We start from the raw sequence: 13,638 nt of genomic DNA on the forward strand, positions 1-13,638 counted from the left end.
CTCGCGGACCGGCAGCCAATCAGGAGCAGCTATTGCGGCCGCTCCTGACTGGCTGCCGGTCCGCGAGCTGTGATTGGCTCGCGGCAGCGTCATATTTCAAATACCGCCAGCGGTGCCGTCTCCCCCCAGCTGCCGATTCACATATTCTGCACTGCTGTCTCCAGTGCCCGCTGAAGAAACAAGGTAGGAGTCCCTGCCCTGTGCCCCTACGTCTACTGCAGAAAGCCTTCCCTGCCCTGTCCCCCTCCCCAGTCCAGCTTTCCCTGCCCTGTGCCTCCCCCCTAGTGTACATAGCCTTCCCTCCCCCCCTAGTCCAGCCAGCCTTCCGAGCCCTGTGTCCCCCCATGCCCATCCTGCCTTCCCCACCCCAAAGTTTGAGAACTTTTAAACTGGGTTATGCACAATTGACGTCCAACCCCCCCCCCCTGTGTAGCTCATCCCATATTATACATAGCTCCACCCACCTCTGCACCATGCCCCGAGGGGCCCGGCTTTCTTTGTCAGTACCGGGCCCTAGGATTTCCGATGGCAGCCCTGGCATACATAAAAAAAAATAATACAATTTCCATGACTGTTACCCTAGCTACTTCCACACATTAAACATTAAATTGAACCCCCAAAATGTGGAACCCCACGTTTTATTCTGTGACTTCTCATGTTTATAGTGATGCTGTGGGTGGTTCGGTTAGTATGGAAATCCTGGTGATGCTAAACAGATCTAAAGCCATGAAAGTGCCCCAGTGGGTCAGAACAGAGTGAAATCATAGATATACCAGTGTACTTGTGCTCGGGATGCAGTCACAGACACACTATCGTTCCTCTATGTGAGCTGGGATTCTCCAAGCTCACGGATCAGCATTACATAGTGTGATGAAGAAAAAACACAGATATGGAAGCTATGTGGCCCACCTGGGAGTGGTGCTGCTATTCTATTTATTGTTCTGAAAAGCATACCAGCCCACTGCTTAACCACATTGCCACAAAGCTCACCTCACCCTCGTTCATCCTCCATCTCCCCACCCGCAGCTCCCGTGTCATCTGTCTGCCCGACCCTTTAGTGTGTAAGCTCCTATGAGCAGTGCCCCCTCCTGCCTCATCTTCTATTACTCTTGCTCCCCAGCTGCACTTGTTTACCTCCTGCTTGGACTCTCTGCCCGGGACTGCACTTAATCTTTATCTTGCAGTGGCTCTAAACCTGTTAGTTGCACCCTAGCAAATGGATACAGGATTCAGCTTGTAACGAATATTGCCCTTGCCTCACTGGCATCAGACGCTATATTGAGAGTTGTTGTTTTATATGTTTATTGCATAATGTATTGCTTATTGTATTGTACTGTGTTACCTTGTACTGTTCTATCATTTGCCCTCCGTACGGTGCTGCGGATCACATGTGGCGCCCTATAAAGCTTAATAGTAATAATAATATTTTATGTATTGCTATGTAAGTGATAGCCATGCAATGATTGTATGTGTTTTAATAAAGGGTGAACCTCCTGATTATCGAAGTACCACACTGAATTTTTTTAGTATATTCCAATAAAAAGTGAAGCTTTTTGCTATCACTATAGGGTGTTATTAATAGATTAATAGGATAGAAACATAACCAGAATAGCAAGACTTGTATTTTTTTCTTTTCAAAGTAGGTTGCAACTCAAATAACTACTGTAAAGGTGCGTACACATGGGACGATCGACAACGATATCGTTGTTCGATCTCCCACCTGTGCTGGATGATCGATATCGATCAACCAGTACACCATGTACCTACCAACGACTATAACGACCCGCGATCAACTATCGCGGTTCCCTATAGTAACTTTCTCGATATTGAGTAAGTTGACCTGCATGCACGGCCAATGGACGATATTGCTATCGTCCATACATGGCAGCGCATCATTGGTCGTCGGTGAGTTTGTAGGGACCTAAAAATGAACGATTTAAACAATATCGTTATCGTTCAAGTCGCTCATTTATATCGCTCCGTGTGTACGCACCATATCACCAATGGGACTTTTTTTTTTTTTTATAAATAAAAGTATCTTTTCAGTCCATTTCCAAATAGTATTTGCAGCTATTAACCACAGATGTTTTCAAAGAGAAGACTTGTCGTAATCAAAATGTTTTAATTTCATGAATATTACTAGCTAGAGAACAGTATTTGCTCCAAAATTGCACTAATGGGGGACCTAGGATTTTTTTTTATCACCTTAACAATTGCGGTGTTTTTAATCCTCCAGGTAATGCTGGAAAAGATATTTGTATCGATACAGGTCAGTGTTTCGTAACTACAATCCTCACGTTTTCAGGGATTCTTTAATCATGCACAGGTGACTTACTGTACTTGGCTGTTTCCACAGGCAGAAATGCTGAAAACATAAGCAGTTGAGGAAGAATGAGCCATGAGGACTGACGTTAGGAAACATGGATCTAGATTAGCGGTTGGCAGTAAGCAGCCCCAAATGCACCCTGCTGTTCAGGTGTTGTGGATCAGCCACACACTACCAGATTCTAATCTTTATGCCCAAGCCGTGCATGCAGTTTAATATGCTAAGCCCAAGGCCTGTCCAAATTACTGCTAATGGAAACACCCTGTTCTGCCTTATACTGTAGCTGGAGCAAAAGAGATGTTGGCATGCAAACTATATACTCGTGCTATGGGCTTCTGAAAAACAAGGTCATGCATATTTATGTTGCAATTGCACCCTAGAGCCAAAATTCATTTTAATAACCTGTATCCCCCATGCCAGGTATAGTACTGGATTTCACTGGAATGTGTTATTGAATATGTTACTAGACAGGCAGGAAAGGTTGCATGGAAATACAAGTCTAGAGACTCATAAGATATATTCAGAGTAAGCTAGCAGAAGAGAGTAGCGGTGATTTATCCCTGTAGTACTCAATGGCCAGTTATGCATAAATAAAGAAAATTATTTGGCCAGAAAATATCTTTAATATATAAAGTAATAACAAGTGTCCATTTACATGCTCAGTGGAGGATTGCATATTTTAAAATGTAAAGCAACATTTTGTAGAACTATTTTATTATTTAATTTCTTTGTACTTAACTTGCTCAGGATCAACACCACTATTAGGCACAGCCAAATGATACACTGCTCAACTGTCCTGAGTGAGTACAAACCGTGCTCCCTTCATTAGAAACTCCTGTATACATATCAGCGATATTAGCGTACACGTTTGTTACATGCGGTGTTAGAGCAGTCGCAGAGTCAGCAGCTAGTGCTGGAGAAAGCAGAGCATTCCTTGGGTATGAAAACTCAGCTGTCGGGATGCAGCGGGTCAGAATACAAACAGCGGCATCCCGACAGCCATAGGGAAGACAGGTAAGTGTTTTCTAATCCCTACCCTAACCCGCTCTCTTCTCTGCCTAACCTCCCCACACCCTAAACCTAACACCCCCTTCCCAGCACCCTAAACCTAACACTCCCTCCCCGATGCCTAACCCTCCCCCTAGTGCCTAACTCCGCACCCTAACCTCCCCCCTAACATCCCGATACTTACCTCCAAGATGCCGGCAGTCGGGATACTGGTGCCGGGATCCTGACCCGTCAGGATTTCAGCGCCGGAATTCATACCGTCGTCATCCCACACGCCGGGATGCCGACTACATCCCCATTCCTTCTACCCAAGTAAGATACCTGAATGAGGCAAAGTAATGATTGGAGGCGCTCTGATCCTTGTACAGCAGCGAGGAAGTGTAAGAGAGGATATGAACATGAAGCAGGGAAATTCAATCTGACATTTTAGGATCACTTATTGTTCATTTAAATTAGGTCCAGGTAGTAACCAAAAGTACGTCACATTGTATTCCAGTTAGAGATACTGTTAGGAGGAACTACCTCCAGTAAGGACAGAAGAAACATAACTGTACATCAGCGCAGAAGCAGTTACTTTATAAGCACTGTCAGGGCTCTATAGCAGTGTCATTATTTTCTGGATATTCTCCCATACATCAATTTACTTAGCCATGGCCAAAGGTGATGGACATTATAAACTAAGGAAGTATATTATAGCATGGACTCCCTAACTTACCTACAGGAAGGTGCTACATTACAGAAAGGTTACATTTGCTCTAAAAAAAGAATACATTCCAAGTAGGGGGGCACATTTTATTCCAGTTATAGATATTGTTGCTTTTTAGCACAACAGAAAATGAGGAAAAGGTTTAGAGATAGATGACTAAAAAAGAAAAGATAAAGGAAATGATGTATATCAATATAAATGTACGCTTACCGATATAGTGATTATAGGAGAAATGTTAATTGCAGGAACAGGACATGCAGAATGTCACTAAAGGATAAAACACACTTGGCATTAAGCTGGGCACACACGTATACAATCCTCGGCCCGATCAGACAATTGTATATATGTGTATGCAGAACTGTTGCAGGAGCGTTAGCTAATAATCAGCTTATAACACTACTGCAATGGTCGGGATCGGGAGGTTGCATCTTATGTGTGGTTTAATATTTATAGCCCCAACCTAATGATCCGATAGAAGCCCGTACACACTGAGTTATTTCTAGTACGGTGTATGGGGCTCACGCTGGGGACACAGCACTCGGCTGATCGGGAGAGTTTACCTGATCAGCTGAGTGATCGCAAAAGGTGTGTACCCAGCTTTACAGAGGACACTACGGTTATACGTATTTTACATGACATTATAACACCCGCCCCTGCCGTTTTCTCTCCTAATACAGGATTCTTTACATTTGTATATTAAATGAGTCTGATGTATTCAAACTTAATACCAAGAGGAAAAGAGTGAAAGAACTATCCAATTATTTTCAAAAGAAATCACTAATTCAACTATGATCTATTTGTTAAAGTATTAATAAATGCAACGTATTTCTAGTTAATGCCTAAACCTAACCATCCACCCTTAGTACCTTCCCCTCCCCCCCCCCCAGAGGTGCCTAACCCTAACCTCTGCCTCCCATAGCCTAACCCTAACTGGCCCATGGTGCCTAAAACTAACCCCCCCTCCCCCGTGGCTAACTAAGGCGCACCGCTATACTTAAGATCGGAATGGCGCCTACATCCCGTCTATAAGGCAAACTGACTACATCCCGTATAATCCATGTCTTTGTCCTGCACTGTATTGTACTGTAAGTCACTGGTTTATTGTTCATTTATTTGTTTATATACTTTGTAAAGCATTGCAAACACTTGTAGCACCATATAAATAAAAGATTATCATCATCCGTGGCATTATGGCCCGTATTTGTCTCCTCATCTTTTTTTGTTTGTCTTTTTATTGTAATATTCACTTTTCACACGCTTTTGAGAACACTTATTTTAATATTGCACAATTTAGGATAATAAAGACTGAGTTTAACAAATACAGTAAATAAATATTTAAGATGATTCAGAATGAAGAGTTCTATTTCAATCAGCGATTTCTCACGTCCCTCCAATTGGATGCTTCTTTTTTGCTGTTCCTCTTGGTATTATATATTGGTATCTAGGGGATACAGATATGCCCAGCTACATCCTTGCCTGTAGCGCAGCGAATCACGCCATGCGTGGCGCGAGATGGACTCCCACGATCGGAGAAGCGCATTCGCATCTCCATAAGATTTAGTGGGAGAGACACTCCCGCGATCGGGGATGAGCCATAGCGCATATCACGATCAGCCACAATGAACCTGGGCGCTTCTGTATATTTACTAAAGTGAGAGTTTTTAGAAGTGGAGATGTTGCCCTCAGCAACCAAATTCTACTTACCGTTTAACTAGCACCTACTAGAAGATAATAGCTAGAATCTGATTGGTTGCTAGAATCTGATCCAGTGCAGGCAGACATCTGTATATGTATTCTAAAGCAAGTTGTTTTCCATTATACTTTTCATTTAATATTTAAGTTCTCTAAATCATCTCAGTCCATTCTCATGTACTTAGCATGATCTTTTACCATTGTCACTCCAGTCGTTCCATGATTGAAACACCCAGTATCAACAGTGTTCCTGAACTATAATATCAGGACAGAACAGTGCTATAGGAATAAGATTGTCGGGTGACCGGTAAATGGAACAGGCAGCTCAGAGCAGATAGATACAGTGTCAAATTTTTAATAGTCACACACAACAATAAATAGATTAAATTACATTTGATTTTACACTGTCACTAGTTGTAGAATTGTTGCTCATACACCCCAGTGTCCTATAAAGAGTCCTTTCCTTAGATGACAATATCTAGAGCTACTAACCTTCAATGACCATCTGAAAACATGTGTAGCATCCCTTCTTTAACAGTTATAGCTATCATACAGGTAAAGACTTGTAGTACTAACAGCGTCTTGTGGAATCGGGGTATTTCATTTTTAGTTCTTCCTTGAAGCCTCTGTAAAGTAGACGGTTCCTTTTGTTCTCTTCTTCCTTCTGACTGTGGAAGTCCCCAGGTAGCTTGTGGCCCTTATGCAGCAGAAATGCAGAGTCCAAGACTGCAAATGAGAAGCCAGCAATGTTCACCTCACAAGCCTAAACGGGAAAACAAGACATTACATTACTTTATGTTATTTTTGGAATATCCCTGACTAAATGATACACCTAATCTTCCCCCATTATGCATAAGTCTTTTACCACCATGCACAATTACAATCACAGTGCAAAGTCTGTTTTGGAAGGTTCTCAGGATGAGATTACTTCAATGCGGTAAAGTTGTGAAGATGTGCATGTACAGAGATATTGCATGGGGAGGGTGGACTGCTTGTTTCTCCCTGCGGTATACTTACTATACTCTAATTGGACCTTACCGCTGCCCTTCTGCCACAAAGCACATTTATAGGCACACTTCCAACAATGTGATAAAAAAAAAACACACACGTGTATAAAGACAGTGCCAATGTTTGTTCACTGTAATAACCCTAAAGACAATAATGTGGATAAAATCAGCAGTGATTCAGATGACAAAAAACCCAAATGTAATGAATGAGGGCGCGATCATAAAATGGGAGTCATTTGGACGTTAACGTGGCAAGTTACTGTTTCCACAATGTACATATTCAAGAGTAGCTACCAACCCACCAATGTAGGCATATACTGATTCAATTAGACTAAAGACTGTGAAGTGAGAGTTCCAGTTGGACAAATGCACTTGCATACAAGGATTGTGTGCCTTAAGGCTAAATTTATTACTAAGCGGCGCTATTCGGTTGTTTCAGTCACTGGATTTAAAGGGGCAATAGTATTACATACAAAACCAGGCGTATTTTGTATGCAATATTATTTACAATTTAAATCCAGTATCCAAAACTGCAGAGACATGATGGCTTTAAAAAAAGGCAGTTTAGTAAATTATACTCTCTCCAAGGGACATATTTATTAAACACATTTTGCGGGAAATTCATTGAAAATGTCAGTTTTCAAGGAAATACTCACAAAATGTATGTAACCCTGGTTGTATTACAGGGGTTCTGCAGCAGACAGCCCTTTTTCCAATCACAATAGCAGCTCCCGTAGGTTTCTTTGGGGGTTGTTAGATTGTGAGATTTACCAAGTTTAAGGGCAGGATGCAGCAACGGGAGAAATGCAGGTTTGACCGCATTTCTCATATGCGCCAAGCCTCGGAATGCGATGTGGTTGGTAATGCCATCTTCTGATGGTGTTACCCTATAGGAGCCTATGGGTTTCTGTTCGGAGAGTGCTGTGAGAGGGATCCAATCTGATCCCTCCCTGCACCCCCCACAGCATGTGTGTTATTCTGCGAATGCGTAGAATGACACCAGAGGAACTTCTGGGTCATAGACCCGGAAGTCCCTCATTCGCAAAGGGCCGCTCTTACAGAGAGAGCTGTCCTTTGTCATTTTGTTCATGTGTACCGACGTAACTAACGCCAGCATGCATGATGAAGTGTGTCGGGATGCATCGAATCCTGAATGCGATGAGTCATGCATCCCCCCTAAAGCTGGGTACACACTATACGATGTGTGTACCCACCGACGGCACGACGCAATGGAGGACAGCAGATGGGACAGTGCGGAGCAGAGCAGATGGGACGGTGCGATCAACAACCATCATGCACAGGCGATTTGTTGTACACACTACACGATTCACACAATATATTATTCTAATCTGTGTTGGAACAATATATCATAAGACAGATTGCCTAGTGTGTAGGTGGCATTAGCTATTGTAGCCTATGGGCTATATATCACATAATTTACAGGGAGAGGGATCTTCCGAATCACGCCCTGGTAACAGGCATTCAAGCATACACTGTCTGATGGCCGGGCATGCACAGTCGGCTGCACAAGGTTTTGAAGCACAAAGTAAAGTGATCGCTGATGCGATCACTTTACTTTACACATCACAGAGACTGCCTTCTTTCAGAGTCCCTGCAAGTGATTTTTAATGCATCCGGTTGGTAAAGAATTTCTTATTGCCGCAAATAGCTGCAATAAAAAGTTCCAATTATGGGGCCTAAAACCCGATAATTAGTAAATGTTAAAAGCTACATTTACTCATCTTCTCAGCTCCCAATAGCCCTATTTAGAGTACTATGTTGCAACGGAGATGTATGTAATACAATCTATCACCGCATTATGAGATAAGCACTTGCATCTTCTGAAAGTGATACATTTTTGGATCTATAATAAATCCATAACGGATCAACTTGTTAGTCTTTACCTGGCTGATTCTGTTGTATCCATACTGCTTAAACCTCTCATCAAAGGCTGGCACTTTTTTATTCCCGATATAAAATGGTTCCCATGGAGCTCTCCACTCCACAACATAAGCAACTTCCAGTCTGCCAGAATTTTCTTTCTCTGGCAAGTTTAGCCATACTGAATAATTAGTAGGTGCTTGGCACCGTGGGCATAATTCTTCATAGAACGCTCGCACTTCCCCCACTTGATACAAACGGAGCAGCTCCTCTTTGGTGCCAGGAAGTCGACGAGTGTGTCTAATTTCAAAGGTAGGTACCACAAATACCATATGTGGATCTACACCTCGAGCAACCAAATCCAAAAATCCTGACCGGAGTCCTTCACTGGGTACCATATCTATGTCCACCACTAGTGCAAAGGCGGCGCTTCCAATACCTGGCCTAGCCACATTCCTCAGTAAGTTGTTGGGGTAAGAAGCATTGCCTGCATAATTTACTATATTTGTACCCATTCCTGCTGCCTTTGCAAACACAGCCTGGCACGTACGCAGGCGGGCATATTCTGCTCGGTCTTCTAATTCAGGAAAAATTGCCATATCTCCGGATTGGCACACAAGATGAAAGGATATCCTCTGCCTCACAGCTGGACAGAGCAGGGCAAGACTATAAATTAGCACTGTGGCAAGCTTTGCTTGAGCAGCACTAGAGGCAAAGAGTGCCAATGAAATCCTGCCATCCCAACGTTGTACTAGTTCCTGCAGATGCCACAAGTTACTAAGGCTAGCATGGGAAGCCAATAATACATCCAAGTTTTTGGACTGTACCTCTTCATGTGCCAATAGATTGCGGTAAATCCGATACTGTCCACTGGCATCTAGTATGCCACCAGTAGCCAGCATGGCCTTAAGGTAGTCCTTCTGTTCCCTCTGCCATCGTGGCTCTGTATGAGGGGTGCCTTCAAGCACTGGATGTGCCGACCTTTGCTGTTGTTGTCCATGCAGGCTGGAGAGGAGCGATAGGTAGAGGAGCTGAAGAAGAGCAACAAGAAGGAGGGCAACGAGGACCACACGGAAAAACGAGCAACGCACTGCAGTGGACATTGCCTGACTCTAGTCGCTGTTTCCAGCCCCCTATGTATTGTCAAGTCCTATCCTTTGCATTTGCAGGGCTTGATTAAACAGGGTCTGAAAGAAAACAGCATGAACCCTATTAAAATACAATATCAAATGTAGGACATTATATATATATATATATATATATATAGTTAATATATGCTTATAGTTCATAAAATCTCTATCATAAATCTATGTACAAACTACTTTGTCTGAGAATAGTATCTATTCACATCATGTTTTCAATGAAAAGTGCTGCACACTATATAAATAACTGCTAATAATCCTTTTTGCAGATGGAGCTCAACAGAGCTTGCAATCTATGCAAATCACTCAATGGTGAATATTCTTCCCCTGACCTTAACATAATCTATTATATGGAGTACATCTATTATATGACAGAAAGTAACCCTGCTGTATGCCATAAACCAATTCGTTACAATAATTAGCATATGATACGCATATATCCAATTGCACATTATAAGTACAGGCTAGTAACCCGACACAAGGATAGTGTAGACTCTTGCAGCTAGGCAGCGGTGTACATGGATAGGAATTTGCAGTCACTACCTGCGATGACGCCTACCTACTACATCATTACCCATCATCCTTCATGAAACACAACCACAACGGAAAGCAAAGCTGTGGCAGAGATATGTGCCCGGGAAAGACAATGCAAACACTCACACAGCGCCATCTGCCGCCCTGGAAGAGCAAATGTCACCTAGCAATACCCGTGCAAGTACAGTACACGTATACATTTATTTAGAATTAGAATGCAAGAACGTATAGATTCTAGATTGCGAATTGCTATGTACCTGTAAAATACTAAACAATAATCCCTTCTTTCTCCATAGTATGGTCTAGTTAGGGCATATAAGAGAGCAGTGGCAAGATGCTTATACAAGACGAGGTGGCCGAGTGGTTAAGGCGATGGACTGCTAATCCATTGTGCTCTGCACGCGTGGGTTCGAATCCCATCCTCGTCGTTACCTTTTGGTCGTTTTTATTTCGGTAGTATTATTTTCGATTACAGCGATTGTATAGTTCTGCTTCCTATAACTGACCAGTACAAGGAATAAAATAGAATATTTCTACCTGTACTACATTACTTGAATTGGATTTAATGAGACAATGCTATTGCTGACAGGTGAGGCAAATCATTTGAATGAACATGCAAATTGCACACTATGATCGTTTGAATCAATCTAATTACTACATAATTGTACTTGCCTAATGTGAAGGTGAATGAGACATGAGGGGCTATCTGACTCATTGGCAGTATGAGAGCTTAAGATTTATTTATACCCTCCCCAGAACTTTTTTTGCATGATAATTTCCAATAGAACACACGAATGAGCACAGTATAGTAAAATAAAAATGGCCTTGAAATGCCACTCTCCTGCCACGTTATTGGGGGTTCTCTGGTTTTCATTAACTATTGCCCACCCACTACTACCATTGGCGCCACCAACACACACTGGGCCTGAGGTCACAAATTCGGTTGAACGTCCACTCAAACAAGCCAATTTAAAAACAGCATATTTTTCCTTGTAGGTGAGATACATACAGGCCAGCACCATCAGGATAGGCACTATTTACACCAAGGACACCACACATACAACAATGTTTTTAATCATTTCATTTGCCTGCAAAATATACATCTGCTATTACGCATAAATTAGATTTAGAAAAACAAGAAAATCTAATACAAGAGGAATAAATCTCATTATGTGTAAGAAAAAGATTACTAAAATATGCACCCAAGTTTGATATATGCCAAAAAATTTAGAAAGTACATGTCTGTACTCCCACTCGTCTGTATAGGAGTTCATGTGTGCTTCCACTCACTGAGCATGTCTGTACTCCCACTCGTCTGTATAAGAGCACATGTGTGTTTCCACTGACTGGGCATGTCTGTACTCCCCCTCGTCTGTATAGGAGAACATGCGTGCTTCCACTCACTGACCATGTCTGTACTCCCACTCGTCTGTATAGGAGTACATGCATGCTTCCACTCACTGGGCATGTCTGTACTCCCCCTCGTCTGTATAGGAGAACATGCGTGCTTCCACTCACTGACCATGTCTGTACTCCTACTCGTCTGTATAGGAGTACATGCATGCTTCCACTCACTGGGCATGTCTGTACTCCCCCTCGTCTGTATAGGAGAACATGTGTGCTTCCACTCACTGACCATGTCTGTACTCCCACTCGTCTGTATAGGAGTACATGCATGCTTCCACTCACTGGGCATGTCTGTACTCCCCCTCATCTGTATAGGAGTACATGTGTGCTTCCACTCACTGGGCATGTCTGTACTCCCACTCGTCTGTATAGGAGTACATGTGTGCTTCCACTCACTGGGCATGTCTGTACTCCCCCTCGTCTGTATAGGAGAACATGTGTGCTTCCACTCACTGGGCATGTCTGTACTCCCCTTCGTCAGTATAGGAGTACATGCGTGCTTCCACTCACTGGGCATGTCTGTACTCCCACTCGTCTGTATAGGAGGACATGTGTGCTTCCACTCACTGGGCATGTCTGTACTCCCCCTCGTCTGTATAGGAGTACATGCGTGCTTCCACTCACTGGGCATGTCTGTACTCCCCCTCGTCTGTATAGGAGAACATGTGTGCTTCCACTCACTGACCATGTCTGTACTCCCACTCGTCTGTATAGGAGTACATACGTGCTTACACTCACTGGGCATGTCTGTACTCCCACTCGTCTGTATAGGAGTACATGTGTGCTTCCACTCACTGGGCATGTCTGTACTCCCCCTCGTCTGTATAGGAGAACATGTGTGCTTCCACTCACTGGGCATGTCTGTACTCCCCCTCGTCTGTATAGGAGTACATGCGTGCTTCCACTCACTGGGCATGTCTGTACTCCCCCTCGTCTGTATAGGAGAACATGTGTGCTTCCACTCACTGACCATGTCTGTACTCCCCCTCATCTGTATAGGAGTACATGTGTGCTTCCACTCACTGGGCATGTCTGTACTCCCACTCGTCTGTATAGGAGTACATGTGTGCTTCCACTCACTGGGCATGTCTGTACTCCCCCTCGTCTGTATAGGAGAACATGCGTGCTTCCACTCACTGGGCATGTCTGTACTCCCCCTCGTCTGTATAGGAGAACATGTGTGCTTCCACTCACTGACCATGTCTGTACTCCCACTCGTCTGTATAGGAGTACATGCGTGCTTCCATTCACTGGGCATGTCTGTACTCCCACTCGTCTGTATAGGAGAACATGTGTGCTTCCACTCACTGGGCATGTCTGTACTCCCACTCGTCTGTATAGGAGAACATGTGTCCTTCCACTCACTGGGCATGTCTGTACTCCCCCTCGTCTGTATAGGAGGACAAGCATGATCTAATTGTGTTCATTGGCTTATAGAGATGCAGACACATCTACCACAAGCCACTTCTGCATGAAAATCTGCATGAAAAATGACAAACTGACAAATGACAAACTGCATGAAAATCTAGCATATTCATCAAACACCATTACCATGTAGCCCCTTTTATCATACCCATGGATATAAGCATCTTCCCTGCCTCATGTTAAATACGTAACTACAAGTTTTTGTGACTGAATGCATACATTTCTGCTCATATGCTGTGTTGTAGCCTTGGTTTCATAGCCATCATTATTAGTGTATACTTGCACTAGCCATATCTGTGGGAAGTAGTTTGCTTGTTGACATCCGCAATGTTGACAAGTGGTACGTGGATCCCAAAAAGCCGGCACCGTTAGGTCGACAGCATTGTACACGCACTAGTAGTAAACATGATAATCTACCATCATTGTACCAGCAGTTGTACTGTGAGTGCCAACACACGTAAAAATTATTTAAGTAGCATTTTACACTTGTCGACCTAACGGTGCCCATAT

At 43.3% G+C, this 13,638-nt stretch overlaps 1 protein-coding gene and 1 non-coding gene across 5 annotated transcripts; one reads left to right on the forward strand and one right to left on the reverse strand.

The window, feature by feature from the left end:
* Window positions 1-6,071: 6,071 nt before the first annotated feature.
* On the reverse strand, window positions 6,072-10,393 carry B4GAT1 (beta-1,4-glucuronyltransferase 1). 4 transcript variants are annotated; one of them, XM_088468424.1, is made up of 3 exons: window positions 10,322-10,393; window positions 8,644-9,807; window positions 6,072-6,495 (listed from the first exon to the last, which is right to left on the reverse strand). In XM_088468424.1, exons 2-3 carry the CDS (start codon window positions 9,721-9,723, stop codon window positions 6,304-6,306), a joined length of 1,272 nt encoding a protein of 423 aa, XP_088324550.1. In that variant the 5' UTR covers window positions 9,724-9,807; window positions 10,322-10,393; the 3' UTR covers window positions 6,072-6,303. The 4 variants fall into 4 exon arrangements, with proteins under 4 accessions (XP_088324550.1, XP_088324553.1, XP_088324552.1 ...); XM_088468427.1 differs by having other exon boundaries at window positions 10,337-10,360; XM_088468426.1 differs by having other exon boundaries at window positions 10,306-10,346.
* A 249-nt stretch (window positions 10,394-10,642) lies between these two features.
* TRNAS-GCU (transfer RNA serine (anticodon GCU)) lies at window positions 10,643-10,724 on the forward strand. The gene has a single exon. It is a non-coding gene; the product is annotated as a tRNA-Ser (tRNA).
* Window positions 10,725-13,638: the final 2,914 nt, after the last annotated feature.

This window comes from Taudactylus pleione, unplaced genomic scaffold, assembly GCF_031769625.1.
Source record: "Taudactylus pleione unplaced genomic scaffold, aTauple2 ptg000085l, whole genome shotgun sequence".
Lineage (NCBI taxonomy): Eukaryota > Metazoa > Chordata > Amphibia > Anura > Myobatrachidae > Taudactylus > Taudactylus pleione.

Excerpts from the sequence above, each read along its gene's own strand:
- B4GAT1 (XM_088468424.1), bottom strand. The coding sequence starts at position 9,723 with ATGTCCACTGCAGTGCGTTGCTCGTTTTTCCGTGTGGTCCTCGTTGCC. Across the intron at positions 6,496-8,643 it reads GATACAACAGAATCAGCCAG|GCTTGTGAGGTGAACATTGC; the intron begins GTAAAGACTAAC and ends TTTCCCGTTTAG.